Source organism: Stegodyphus dumicola, chromosome 8, assembly GCF_044657685.1.
Source record: "Stegodyphus dumicola isolate Sdum_Otavi_A_Nest chromosome 8, ASM4465768v1".
Lineage (NCBI taxonomy): Eukaryota > Metazoa > Arthropoda > Arachnida > Araneae > Eresidae > Stegodyphus > Stegodyphus dumicola.
The window spans coordinates 106,327,034-106,340,747 of record NC_140775.1 but is presented as its reverse complement, the minus strand read 5'-3'; the positions used below and the strand labels follow the sequence as shown (position 1 = coordinate 106,340,747).

Genomic DNA, 13,714 nt, shown 5'->3' with positions numbered 1-13,714 from the left:
ATCCTCTGTTGTTAATGGTGAACTGCAAGATTTATTCTTTCATCAAGAATGTAGAATCCATCTGAGACCAAGACATTTGTCTTTGTGTGCTTGTCTCAAACTATTTCTAAAACTAGTTTGCCCCAGTTAAATTTAATTTTGCATTGTTGTTCATTTCTGAAATTTGAACCGCTCATATGTATTCCTGTGTGCTTAATGCTAATGCTGTTTTTACTACTGCTAAATTGTAGGAATAAAATTCTCTACCATGTTTAAAATCCTTTGCTCTATACTCTTTTTTAATTCAGAATGATTACTTGCAATTTTGTTTTTATTTTTGCATTGCTATCAACTTGAGTAAATGTTGAAGGATAAATCATAGGTTTTGCATAAGATCATATAAGATTTATTTAAATATGTAAGGAAAACTATAAAACAAGAAACTAGATAACATCAGAAGTATGCAAGAAATGTCGAATATACATGCAACAAATAACTACAACCACTACCATCAAAAGCTGTGCTAACTGTATCCTTATTTATATATGTCAATAGCTCACTAAATCCACCAGTCACAGTTTCAGTTAGGTTATGAATTTAAAAGTAAGTTAGAATGTATAAACATATTTTACATGTTACTTGCTAACTGAAATAAAGCTATAGAATTAAATATGGCTATAAAACTAATTTTACATGTTACTTGCTAACTGAAATAAAGCTATAGAATTAAATATGGCTATAAAACTAAATATAATGTATTTCTTAATCATATTTAAAAAAATTAAAGATACCTTTAAGCCACTTAAAGATAAATATATTTATTCAGTTTATGCGTAAGTAAAGATTTTGTTTCAGAACAGTTATACTATACTCAGTTTTGATATTATGTGCATTCACACTATTGCAAATAAATTTCAGTTTAATGTTTATATATCAACACCATTTAAAGATGTAGTACACTGAGGAACTGGATTTATTATAATACCAAGTTTAATGGCAAATTTAAGTAGCTTACTGCTTTAGTATTACCACATCTGATTTTCTTTACTGAAGGATTTGACTTAAAGAAAGACTTACAGTATAAAGAATACAGTTCATCTACAATACTGCTTTTCTTTAAACCTTGATAAAATGTCAGAAACTGTCTACTGTAGTTCTGAAATAATTCATACCTGCTTGTGTAATTGTGCCACATGTATCTGTATGTGTCATAACAATGGGCTTTGTTTGTCTGTGCCTTGGCTTTTTCCCATTATCAGAACACTCTCTTCGGCATAAGTGCATTTGTCTGTAAGCCTCCAAAATCCCTTGACAGTGGCTGTGAGGTTATGTTTCTTGTAATGTCAAATGGAGCCATACCTGAACAACTTATTGCTTCTGCAATGTAAAAATTATAAACTTTTGCTAGTATTTCTGAATTGGCAAGAATCACAGAAGTAACATCTAGAAATAACTATGCCTTGAAGGTGTGTGCAATAATTTGAAGACTGCCAACCAATAACAGTAAACCTAGCAGTTGTGACTTTAATTTAGGAAGCTGAGTTTATAAAAATTGACAAAGATAAGGATGAAGAGGTTTTGACATTCATTGTTCATTGTTTCGAAACTGACACATGGAAAGCTGATGCAGTTGTAAGAAGAAATAATATAAATTATAACCAGATGTAATTGAAAGTGGCTAAAAAGTGCTTTATGAAAATTTACATGAGATTTTTTCTAAAATTAATGATTAAAATTATGAATGATTGTTGAAAAGTATGATTTTAATTTTTGAAAAGTTATACAGATTTAGGGCAACTTGACAAGAATTATGTACACTGCACAAGAAAGAAAGGAAAAAAAAAAAAAAAAGTTCTACTGGGCCAATTGACAAAATTCAAAATGCGTTTTTCGTGTCTCGAAAGCACAACTTAGGATATATATTAGATTTATATATAGCATTGTTCTAACATAGGTATTTTGACACAAAAATTGGACTTTTTGTGAGAATTTTATTTTCTAACATGTTCAGTCTTATATCCCCTTTGTTGAACTATCATATTGATTTCCAAGATCAAAGTCCTTTTCTGAAAGCCATCAAGGTTAATTTTACTCCACTCTTCCTTCACAATCTTCCAGAGTCCATCCAATGTTTTCTGATTTTTAAAGAGCTTGTTTTTAAAGTCCAAATGCACAATATTCCATAGGAGACACATCAAGGGACTTCCGTGGGATGCATTCAGGGCTTAATTTCTAAGATTAGAAGTGCCAGAGCCCTATGGAAGACCATGAGCAGAGAGGAACAAGAGTAAATAAATAAATAAAATGACTATTAAACTCATTAATAATTTTAAAATTAAATAGTTAATTATTAACAAATTAATTAGTGTTTATAAATTGTTATTTAATCAATAATTATTATAAACTTCATTAATTACAATTTAATTGATAATTATTAGATAGTTAATTAATTATAATTTAATTTATAATTATTAGATAATTAATTTTTATTTATTGAAATAATTAAAGATTGAAGTAATTAACTAATTAAAATTAAATAAAATGTAAAGAGATAAATTGAAATTTAATACGCAATTTTTAATATAATTTTATTGTTCAAATAAAATTTTCGAGATAAAATTTCTACTGAAATTGTTATTCAATTGCATAAAAGAAGTGCAGCAGCCTTCTTATTCAGGGTTCCGGTGCGTTCAGGCTAGATGTATGATTTATTACAAAAACTAAGAAGCATCGGAGCCGAGATCCGGTGGGTTCCTGCCCAATTTAGGTTTTGATCGTAGGGGGTAAGGGAGTTCTTTTATCATCACAAAAAATTAAATATACTTAAAGTATAGCTGATGAAAATTCCAGTGCAAAACGGAATTAGGGTATGAGTGGGTGGAACAAAAAATGAGGGAAATCTCGGTGAGAGAGAACGTTCTCCTTGACGGCTGCTTTTTGTTGATATCATGGAGGTAGGAAGTTTCTTACCTCCATGGTTGATATAATTATAGCCATTAAGCAGATGGGTGTCAGGGGTAAATAAGTCCTGAATCGGACTCCTAAATGTAAAGTTGCTGGTTACGCTTCCCCCTCCCCCATTAGTGGATACTGTGGGAAAGACGATGTATAGGATGTGCTTGAGCAGTTTATCTCAGCATTTTACTCTTATTGTACTCGCTGTCACTTAACGCACATTTAAGAACACAAATTTTCCTTCCTGCAAGGATAACTAACTGTAAGCATCGATAACAATACACGAGATACAATGGCATGGCGAGAAATTTAGGCGTTCCTAAACAAACTCCCCCAAATTTATTGCTTTTCTTAAAGGGAAAGGTTTTCGCATGTGAGTGAAGGGACTTTACTTGACCGTCTCATGTTCTCATGAGTTCGTATTTAGGGAAATAAGAGTATTGCAAGGTCTTCTTATTGTTAAACTAAAACGTTACGAATTCTCATTTTTTTCCCTTTAAATTGTGGTTTAGTTTTATAAAAAGAAATGCCGGAGCTCATCTTATTTAGAGCTCCTGTGCGCCTTGGCCAGATTTGTAATATATCTTAAAAATAGAGAAGCACCGGAGCCGAGCTCCGGTGGGCTCCGGCACAATTTAAGCACTGGGTGCATTAAAAGGGAGTAGCTTCAATTCTGGTTTTATTTCTCATTTTTTAAAAAAATTAAACCGCAGATTTAGAGGTATGGCTTGAAACCTTATCCTGATGGAACTTAACACAATGAAGATTGTTTGGATAAAGAAATGGAATTTCTTCTCTAAAAATAGGTGTTAACAATATTTCTGATAGTAATCTGAATAAATTTTGACATTTTTTCTACTTTCCTTATTTTAATTTTTCCATTATAACAAAATCCAGTATTAACCATAAATTCTTTAGAAAAACTTTCCTTGTTTTCTCTGAACCAACAAGTATATCCAAGCCTCATCAATTGTAACTATATATTTCCATTTTTCACCTTCCAAATAATTTTCATACAGCAGTCTACACATAGGCTCTCGTTGAGGAACATGTTTCGGCATTACATGATGAGCATCATATTTTTTTTTTTTTTACTTTGATTAGATTTAAATCAGATTTTATAGTTTTGTTCACAGCTCCTGCAGAGATATTTAAAAATTTTACAATAGCTCTCTTGGGGGGGGGGCTGGGTTTTCCTTTAATATATGAGATGCGACTTTAGATTTATTAAAAGCTGTACGTACCTTTGTTGGGTATAAATTTTTTACCTTTTTCCCAGCCATATATAAACTTTGACAGTTTTTTCCTTTCATATTAATTATGGCGCTAATTTTACGTATAGAAATATTAAAACCATGCTTTGCGTGTCTTTTTAAATAATTGAATAACAGTATTTCTCTTCGGACAGTGCAAAAATATAGCCTTCATTCCATTGTTTATTTTTCAGTGATATTTTAAAGAAAAGAATATTTTAAATGCTGCAGACAATTATTAAACCTTATCCCAATTTGATGCCAGTCATGTTTATATTTTAAAATTAATATTTAAATTCATATTCATGGAGAAAAACAAAATCATTACAGAAATGTGTGCTCTGTATATTGTTGTATTTTAAATTTGTTTTTACTTACTTTCTTGTTTCTACATCCTCCTTTGTATTTGCTAAGGAAATGAAATTTTGTTATTACATAAAGTATTACAATTAAATAAACAGAGGCTTGTTTATATGAGTTTAATATTGCAAGATAAATCTCATTCAGAAAGAATCTAGTCACACAGGTATTTATGGTCTTTATACATTTTAATTGGAGGTTTAATCCTTTAAAATTTCTTTGAACAAATAATTTCTTGAAAAATTAAGTTATGTATTTCACTGCTCTGCAGAATGTTCTATTGTTTGTTAATGTATCAAAAAAGATTTACTTCTAAAAAGAATTACAGTTAAAGTCGTTAATTCGGACACCCATAATCCGGACCTCAAAGCTACAAACTTTCTGTGCATGCGTCACGTTGACGCATGCGCGTAAGATCTTTACGGCTGCGAATTTGCGCGTGCGCAAAATACGTTTACGAATGCGCGTTTAATGTATAACGGACGGGATAAGCTAAGTTAAAATTATCTAATTATCTATTTCAGTTAATGTTGCAGATTGCATTGTTCCTTAATCTTCGAATTGGATCCGGCTTATTATTTTTTGCAGACTGTTAGAGCAATTTTATAAAAGTAAGCTTGAACTTTCGATTATTTCAAATAGAATTTCCGATATATATTTACTAATATGTAAAGGATATACAAAGCGAAAGTATCTTTCGGAGTCCATTAAACAAAAAGTGGAATTGCTGCAAAAAATGGATAAAGGCATATCCTTTGTTTATCTAAACTTTAACGTTTGTTTATCTTTAACGCCAGGGACCGGACCGCAATGAATTGGAAGTTGATCTTTCAACACTATCCTTATCTTAAGAGCAGATGTTTTCATTTTATTTGGCTTATAATTGCTTACTAAATGTGGTATTCCCTCTCGATGTACTCCGTCTTTGATATGATTTAAATCAAATGCCTCGTCATTATAATTCGCTTCCGATAGCGAAGAAAGTAACAGAGGTTATTGAAAACGAAAAAATTTCGTTTTCACTAACCTCTCTGTCACATTCTTCATGTCTTTATCCATTTTTTGCAGCAATTCCACTTTTTGTTTAATGGACATCGAAACATACTTTCGTTTTGTACGATCCTTTGGGAGCTCCAGAATCAAAAATTCTATTTGACTCGGCACAGCAATTAAAGGACTTGAACATCGGAACTTTGCAACTGAACAAGAAATTATGTCTGTTTATGGAATTAAAGAGAATGTATTATCACATAAAAAACGAAGCAACTTAAACAACTTACATTGAAAGAAATGTTTAATAAAGTAAACAAATAAATATTAAGCTTTTTTTTTTTTTTTTTTTTTGTAAATTTTGATACCCTTTAGATCATAATTGTTCTTTATTTCGTAAATTACGGTCTCATATTTTTAATTTTATAATTTCTGCATGCCATTTTACCAGATTTAAACTGATGATCTATAATCCGGAAAAATCGATAATCCGGAATTGCCGAAGTCCCGACGAGTCCGGATTAACGACTTTTGACTGTATTAATTTTTACTTTACACCCCCCCAAAAAAAACACCTGAAAGGTTTCAGATTTTAATTACGTCCAAAGGGGTATTTTTTAAAATTTTGTGTGTTACATTCATTTATTAAATGTCACGTTCTTTTGCACTTAAATTATAAAATTCAATTCAAGAGCAATATCGCAAAATAGTTTTAAATTGAGCATATCTTTTGAATTTCCGATACACAGTCTCACGCTGGAGATAAAAATGTTTTTTCTGTACAACATTGCCTTTGCTCGCTTTGAAATCCTTGAGTTTGTTAATCAAAAATTCATTAAAGTTTTACAAAATATGAAATTGATAATAAAGCAAATTTCAAATTTGGTCTTCCAGATGCCCATATTCGCAGTAGGATTACGTCATTCAAAATTTGATGGCTTTTTAGGTACCATTGTTTTATCACAATGTGAGAAACATACATGCATTTATGAAGATTCTTCATTATTTAATTTCTTCAAATATAATACAGGGCTCTAATATTTGGTGGCAACAGTTTGAAAAGTGAAACGGACATTCAGAATAATTTGACGCAAAATTGCAAAACGAAAACAATAGTCCCTCAGGGACAAAGCGAAAACAACCATTGGATTCTGAAACATGATATCACGATCCCCTTTTGTGTGTGTGTGGGTAGTGTTTGTAATAGGACATTTTTATTATTGTATATGTGTATTTTAATATAATTTTTATAAATAATTGTAAAGACTGAAAACTATTATCACTTAGTGTTTCTGATGTAACATTTAACTTTTATTAGGAATTAAATGCTTCACATATTGAAAATGTTCTGTTGGATCAAATTCGTGTTGTTTTCCCAAATGAAGAATTTCCTTTGTGGGTTAATCAAGTATCATTTTATGTAAAAGTCTGTAAGTTCATCCTTTATATTCTTTACAATTATTTTTTATAGTATATGTTTATTCATTTCTGATTATAAAGCATTGTAAATATTGTAGTGTTTTTAATTGTAAATGCTGCTTATGTTGAACACTGTATCTTTCTAGACATATAAATAGCGTGCAATGAAATTTATGTAGGATCCCACCAGTAGTGGTTAAGACCGCTTAATGCTAGAAGTTTGATTTCAGGTAAACGGGCTGGTTGCATGGCTAGTTTCTGTGGTTTTTCAGCTTGTATAATGCGAATACAAGCCATTTTCCCTTAGAAAGTTCTTCATGAAGGCATTCCTTCCCCTTAACACTAGAATTATGAAAGGGGTCATTTTGACTCCTAGCTAACTTTTATTTCTGACAGCTCTTTTTTTTTTTTTCGCTTTTTAAGATATCTTAATCTTTTCTCGACTTTTCCTAAATCATTGTGATTTATGAAATAATAAAGATTTCAAGAAAATCGTGTTTTTATTTTAGTCCTAACAAATGATTATACCTATAAATACAGCAGGTGTCATTTTGACCCCTTTGAGAGAAAAGAAATGTGAATACATTCCATTGTATTATCTGAACACTATTACTTCTGTAAACTATTTTTATTTGCACCTACTAAACAAAATACAAACAAAGGAAAAGAATATGGTGGGTCTGCGTAGTTTCACATCTGCCAGTCACATGATTTGAAATATGTGCAATACTTTTCTTTGTGGAAAGAAAACAGAAAAAAGAGATTATTACGAGCTGAACATTTGTAGATTTTTCATAGATATTTTGTTTATTATTCATAACAGGTTTTAGTGGAAAATTTTATTCTATTTACATGAATTTATTATAGTGACGTAGTAATGGCGCATAGAAAAGGACTAACGCATGAAGAAATCATGAAACTGATGCAAGAATTATCTGATGCCGATTCCGGTTCTGAAATCGAAAATAATTCTACAGATAAAGATGGAGATGAAACATCTTGTGATTCTGAATTTATTATAGAGAGTAACAGGCAATATCATCCTCATATCATCTGAGGCAATATCTCACGCTCAAGTGAAAGTACAAATGGATTTGTTTCTACGAGTTCAAATTCTGCTGTACCTAAGAATGCCAAAGCGTGAACTAGTAGACGTTCAAAAGGGAATATGAAATTCAACATAATTCAAACTAACACTTGTAAAGAAATTGCTAGTGATAAAACTGTATGGAAAGTAGAAAATACTTCAAATACTTCTGGTCAGCGACCCTTGCAAAATATCTTGCGAGAAAATGCAGGACCAACATCCTATGCTAAACGTCACATTTGTTCTGGTAAAGCTCTTAGTGCGTGGAAGTTAATAATAAATGGAAAACTTTTACGTGTCATAAAGGAGTGTACTGATGCTGAAGTCAAGCGTAAACTTCATAATGAGTAGCCATTTTATTAGGAGAACTGGAAGCATTCATCACGTTGTTGCACGTAAAGGGGACATTAGCCGCAAAGGGCTTACCAATTCTTAGTTTGTGGTCCAAGACTTGAGGACCAAAGTTTTTTTTTTTTGTAAAACTATGAGTAGAGATAGGTTTCTGGAAATTATGAAATTTCTTCTTTTTGATAATAAACTAACAAGGTCTTCACGTTTGCAGTGTGATAAATTTGCACTAATATCCGAGGTATGGAATACTTTTATAGAAAACTCTAAGCTTTGCTACAAACCCAAATGAAAACATTACGATTGATGAGCAGTTATTCCCTACAAAAACAAGATGCCGTTTTTTGGAGTGTATGTCTAACAAGCCTGATAAATTCAGAATGAAATTTTGGCTAGCAGTAGACATTAGGACAAAATACTTATTAAATGGATTTCCATATTTAGGAAAAGATGAAATGAGACTAAGTGATCAAAGTTTAGGAGAGAACGTAGTAAATCGTTTAGTTGCTCCTTACAAAAATTACTGGCCGAAATATAACTACAGACAGTTTCTTTACATCAGTAAAACTTGCGAAATCCCTAAAATCAAAAGAATTGAGTCATGTTGGAATCGTGCAAAAAGAAAAATTCCCCTTAGTTTAAAAAATGTAAGAAATAAACTTTTTTCTTCAGTTGTGATGAAACACGAGTATATAACACATCATATAAAGGTAAAAGGAAGAAAAACAATATTTTGTTAAGTACACTCCATTCATCAGTTGAATTTGAATCTAATGAAGAGAAGGTTCCTGATGTAATACAGTTTTACAATTCTACGAAATTCGGGGTAGATGTTTTGGATCAAATGGCAAGAAAGTACTCCATGAAAGTACCATCACGCCGTTGGCCAGTACATGTACTCTACAATATTTTGGACTTAGTAGGCATAAATGCGTGGATTCTGTGTAAGGAAGTTACAAAAGTTTATATCAGCAAAAAGGAATTTTCTATTGCATTTGGTTTGGCAGAAGAACTAAGAGAAGAATATAGTATATCTAGTAAAAACAAATTTGTTCTCTCTTCAAGTGGCTTTGTGGATGGACGAGATTCAGTAGAATCAAAAAAAAGAAAAAGTGAGAAATGTCAAGTAAGTAAATGCAAAGGTAACAAAACTTCTAATATTTGTGACAGCTGTAATAAATATTTATGTGGATATTGTACACAATATATTATCTGTAAATAAAATATTTCTATATATTTCTATTTCTATGTACTCTTTATAGCAAAAATTTGTTTTAAAAAACTTTAATATTTGGATTAAAAACCACTTTTTTTTTTTTGGAAAAATTTGCGTAAATATTTATACATTTTATTTCCCGTGTTTCTGAAATGTAAGCTATTGAAAGTGAAAAAAAAAATTACATTTTCCGATGGAAATATTTAAATGCTTGTTCATTATTTGACTACATACATGCAAAGTGTCTAAATTCTTTAAAATAAACTGTAGTTGTCATAATTTGCGTTATTTTAATTTCTTTTTCACAAATATATTATATCATATAGAGAAATATGCAGATATCTTATCAAGGGGTCAAAATGACACCCGCCGTAATTCTAGGTATATGAAGACCACCGTAATTCTAGTGTTAAGCAGAAAGTCATCATGATAAGATTATGAGCTATGCCATATTTAATTAACCTGTTGGACATACCTGGCTAATATATTGAATTAACCAATGCTCTTTGTTGTCTGTAGGACTGTAAGGACAACATCGTGTCTTTAGATGCAGTATGTCTCAATATCCAAATAATTTTGAAACTTATGTCACCAGTGCACCATCATCTTGATTGAAACCAACAATTCATCCCCTTTCTCTTGGAATTCTGTTGTTCAAAATCCTGAATTTATCATTTACTATTTTTATCTTCAATTGAACAATTTTTTTGCAGATCTTAAACTGTTTTACTCAGTTTTGAAAATCAAGATGTTCATTCAAAATATATAGCATATTATTACCTGTTTCCCTGTCAATAGCAAAATCAAAATTGAATCTGTTAAGTATGTCCATTATTTTCAAAAACTCCTTTTTCTAATACATGCTATGAAAATTTAAATGTGTCAGTTATGTTAAAGTCATGTGTGCTTTCTGTCTAAAATTATATTGATGTAGCAATTTTTATTTTTGTAATGAGGCTGTGTAGTACGTTTAGCAGTGCGTACTTTATCTGACTGAAATAAATGCTATTTGGTTAAAATATTAGTATATTGCCCGCTTGTGGGCAATGAAAAAAAGGAAAGGAAAATAGGTTGCTATAAATTAAGAAGTTTGCCAACTGAATTACTCTTGGCTCAAACTGAAACAAATGGGGCAAGATAAATTTTTAAATTGAGGCCCGGTGGTGCAGTGGCTAGTGCATCACGCAGCAGCACCACAGGTCCGGGGTTCGAACCCCAGGCTGGTCAAGGTCAACTCAGCCTTTCATCCCTTGATTTTCATCCTTTGGGTCGATAAAATGAGTACCAAGTTCACTTGGAAACTAAACACTGAGGGTCCTGCGACAAGCTGACCACTTGTTCAGGGTGTATGCTTATGCACCCTGTGGCCCACGATCAAGAAAGCAGATTTCGGGGCACTGCAGGCCTTGGCCCATTAGAACTGTTTGCGCCACTGAGTTTTTAAAATTTTTAAATTTCTCCATAAATTCCACACCAAATTTTACAAAATTTACTATTTGGACATAATTTGAGTCATAGAATTGAAATATGGAAAAAAAAATGGCATGTCATTTCAGAAAAACTTCGATTTTGTGTCAAAATACCTATGTTAGAACAATGCTGTATATAAGTGTAATGTATATCCCAAGTCATGCTTTTGAGACTTAGAAAATGCAGTCTGAATTCTGTCAATTAGCCCAATACAATGGGAGATATAGAACTATCCCATTTTCTTTTTGCAGTGTACTTCCTTCTAAACTTTGCCAAAGAGTTAAGCAATGGAAATTATTAAAGTGATTTTTCTTGAAGTTTCTGAATATTAATTCTGCTTGAGAGCTCTCAAAACACCTCTAAAATCATTTGCTGCCAGCTTGCATGTTCATTATTCGAAACAGTATTCCTCATCCAAGACATATTGTGTTTAGAAAATTTATTCATATGAGAGGCATTTGTGACCCAAGATTTCATTGTACTTACAAATATGTGTATTCATAATCTTATATTCGTGAATGATGCATAATTATATTTTAATTAGTTCTTATGTATTTATATACATATCTTGTTTTTGTATGGAGTTAAAATAATTTACTATTTTATGCAAAACTTTATAATTTAAAAATTTTAGTTTCTTCTTCATATAAATATTCGTAATTTAAAATTATGAATATTTACTTCAGGAATATGTAGTAGATTTAGAAATATTTTTGTTTGACCAAACATCTAATTTACTATGCACATAATTTACAATTGGGTATTTTTCATTTTTTTAAATTTATAAACTTAAGTGAAATATAGTCTGGTTAATTAACTCTAATCATTATTACAAATACCTTTTTAAAGTTGCAAAAATATTATTCCATCATTATCTATTAATAAATTTTCTTAACTGGAATCTGGAATCTGAGCTTTATATATGAAAATAACATATTTGCAAAAATATCACTTTTCTATTTATTTAATAAACTTCCAGCTTCCTCCATTTTCTGATAAAATAATGCTGTGTATATTTAAAAATAAAAAAAATATTTTGTTGGGGGGGAAGGTTTTTTTTTAATATCAGCTTAATAATCAAGTAAATTGTTAATTAGTTGGCCATATCTTTTTGTTTGAATGACATGTCTGTTTAAGCATTTAGGGGAAAAATTCAGAAATTAATAATTAAATTGGGAGAATAGATTCTATTTTTGTTCTATTTTTGTTTTGAGTACTGTAAAGAAAAGTGTGCACACTTTTTCTTTACAGTCTCTAGTACTGTAAACTAGTATAAGAAATCAGTTTTTATTTCATTTTTGGTATTTTTAATATTTGAATTTTTACCTGTATGTTTTCTTAATTATTATTTATTTATTTATTTTCTCTTTATGTTTTAGTGGATATTGAGCCCAAAGTAAGTGTGGCATATCTAACAGAAAAAACTGCTGTACATGTTAAATTGCATGGAAACATTTCTGAAAAAGTTCAGAGATTAAACAAGAAGCCTGATCATTTGCAGTTTGATTTTTTACGAATGAACTTGGATGTGGAACTTAATTTTGAAATTACTGAAGATGATAAAAACTACAGATTTTGGCCGTGGGGTTCTTCTGAAGATAAAACTTATAAAAAAAATTTAGGGACCAAAATCCATGATAATTTTGTGCCTTTGAATTTTGAAGCCTCTTTGCGTGTTGTGCCTTTTGAGCATTCACAAAAGCAGGATTTGCCAGAGATTATGCAATCTACTATAGTTTTCATAAATGCAAGTACATACGCTGATATTTCTGGTGTGTCAAAAATACCTCCCTGCTTTGTTGCTGTGTTACAGAAATTACCATTTCCTCTTGACAAGAAGAAAGCAAAAGATAATGAAGCAAATTCTGCTAAATCAGAAAAAGACTTAGATTTGCAATCTAAGTCGAATGCTGACACCCAAAAAACTGAAAAGAAGAAATCTCAAAGTGATACTTCCACAAAGGACAAGAGAAAAAGTACTTTTGATTCTGTGTGTGTTATAGTAATGGTAATGCAATCTAGTGAAGAAGATGAATTTGGTCTTCCTATGAGCTTCTTTTATACCAAAAATTTAATTCTTGTTCCTAAAAAATTAAGAATGGCATTAAACTTGAAAGTTTCATCACTTGCACATATTAAAGCAGTTTCTAATAAACCAGTGCCTTTAAGTATGCTTGTGTTGCATCCTGCTACCCCTCTGGTAAGTGATTTTGAATTTTATTTTTGATTTATTGCTTGTTTCACTGTTTTAAATGTTTCCTTGTTGTTTATTTTATACTGGAACTTTGTTTTATATCATGTGTATTGTAATAAAGTAAGCATTCAAAGTATAGGACAAATCAAAGTTTTCTTTTTTTTTTTTTAATTGGAAGTGATTTGTAAGGACTGATTATTCTCCCAAAATTTCAAGATCACTGTCTCAAAATTCAGTAGTCTTAATTCAAAAATCTAAATCTTGAATAAAAATTCCATGTAGGAATGGGTTTATTTAAATTTTCTTTGCTTGAAGAATATCAAATAGTTTTTTTTTTAGGGATTTAAAATCCTATGAAATTACAGCTTAGTTAATTTTTCATTTGTGAAATGTGCTCCAGAGCTTATCCCATTTTACAAATGATGAATCACCAGTGGGAAAAA

The 13,714-nt window shown here is 30.7% G+C and overlaps 1 protein-coding gene across 5 annotated transcripts in view; it reads left to right on the top strand.

Annotated features, from left to right (window-relative positions):
• LOC118201789 (peroxisomal ATPase PEX1-like) overlaps nucleotides 1-13,714 on the top strand; it is a 148,850-nt gene that overhangs the window by 54,435 nt on the left and 80,701 nt on the right. For all 5 annotated transcript variants that reach the window (XM_085822232.1, XM_085822234.1, XM_085822231.1 and 2 more), the window contains 2 exons: nucleotides 6,856-6,967; nucleotides 12,457-13,277. In XM_085822232.1, the coding sequence (XP_085678358.1) occupies nucleotides 6,856-6,967; nucleotides 12,457-13,277 (933 nt within the window). The remainder of the gene's footprint in view (nucleotides 1-6,855; nucleotides 6,968-12,456; nucleotides 13,278-13,714) is intronic.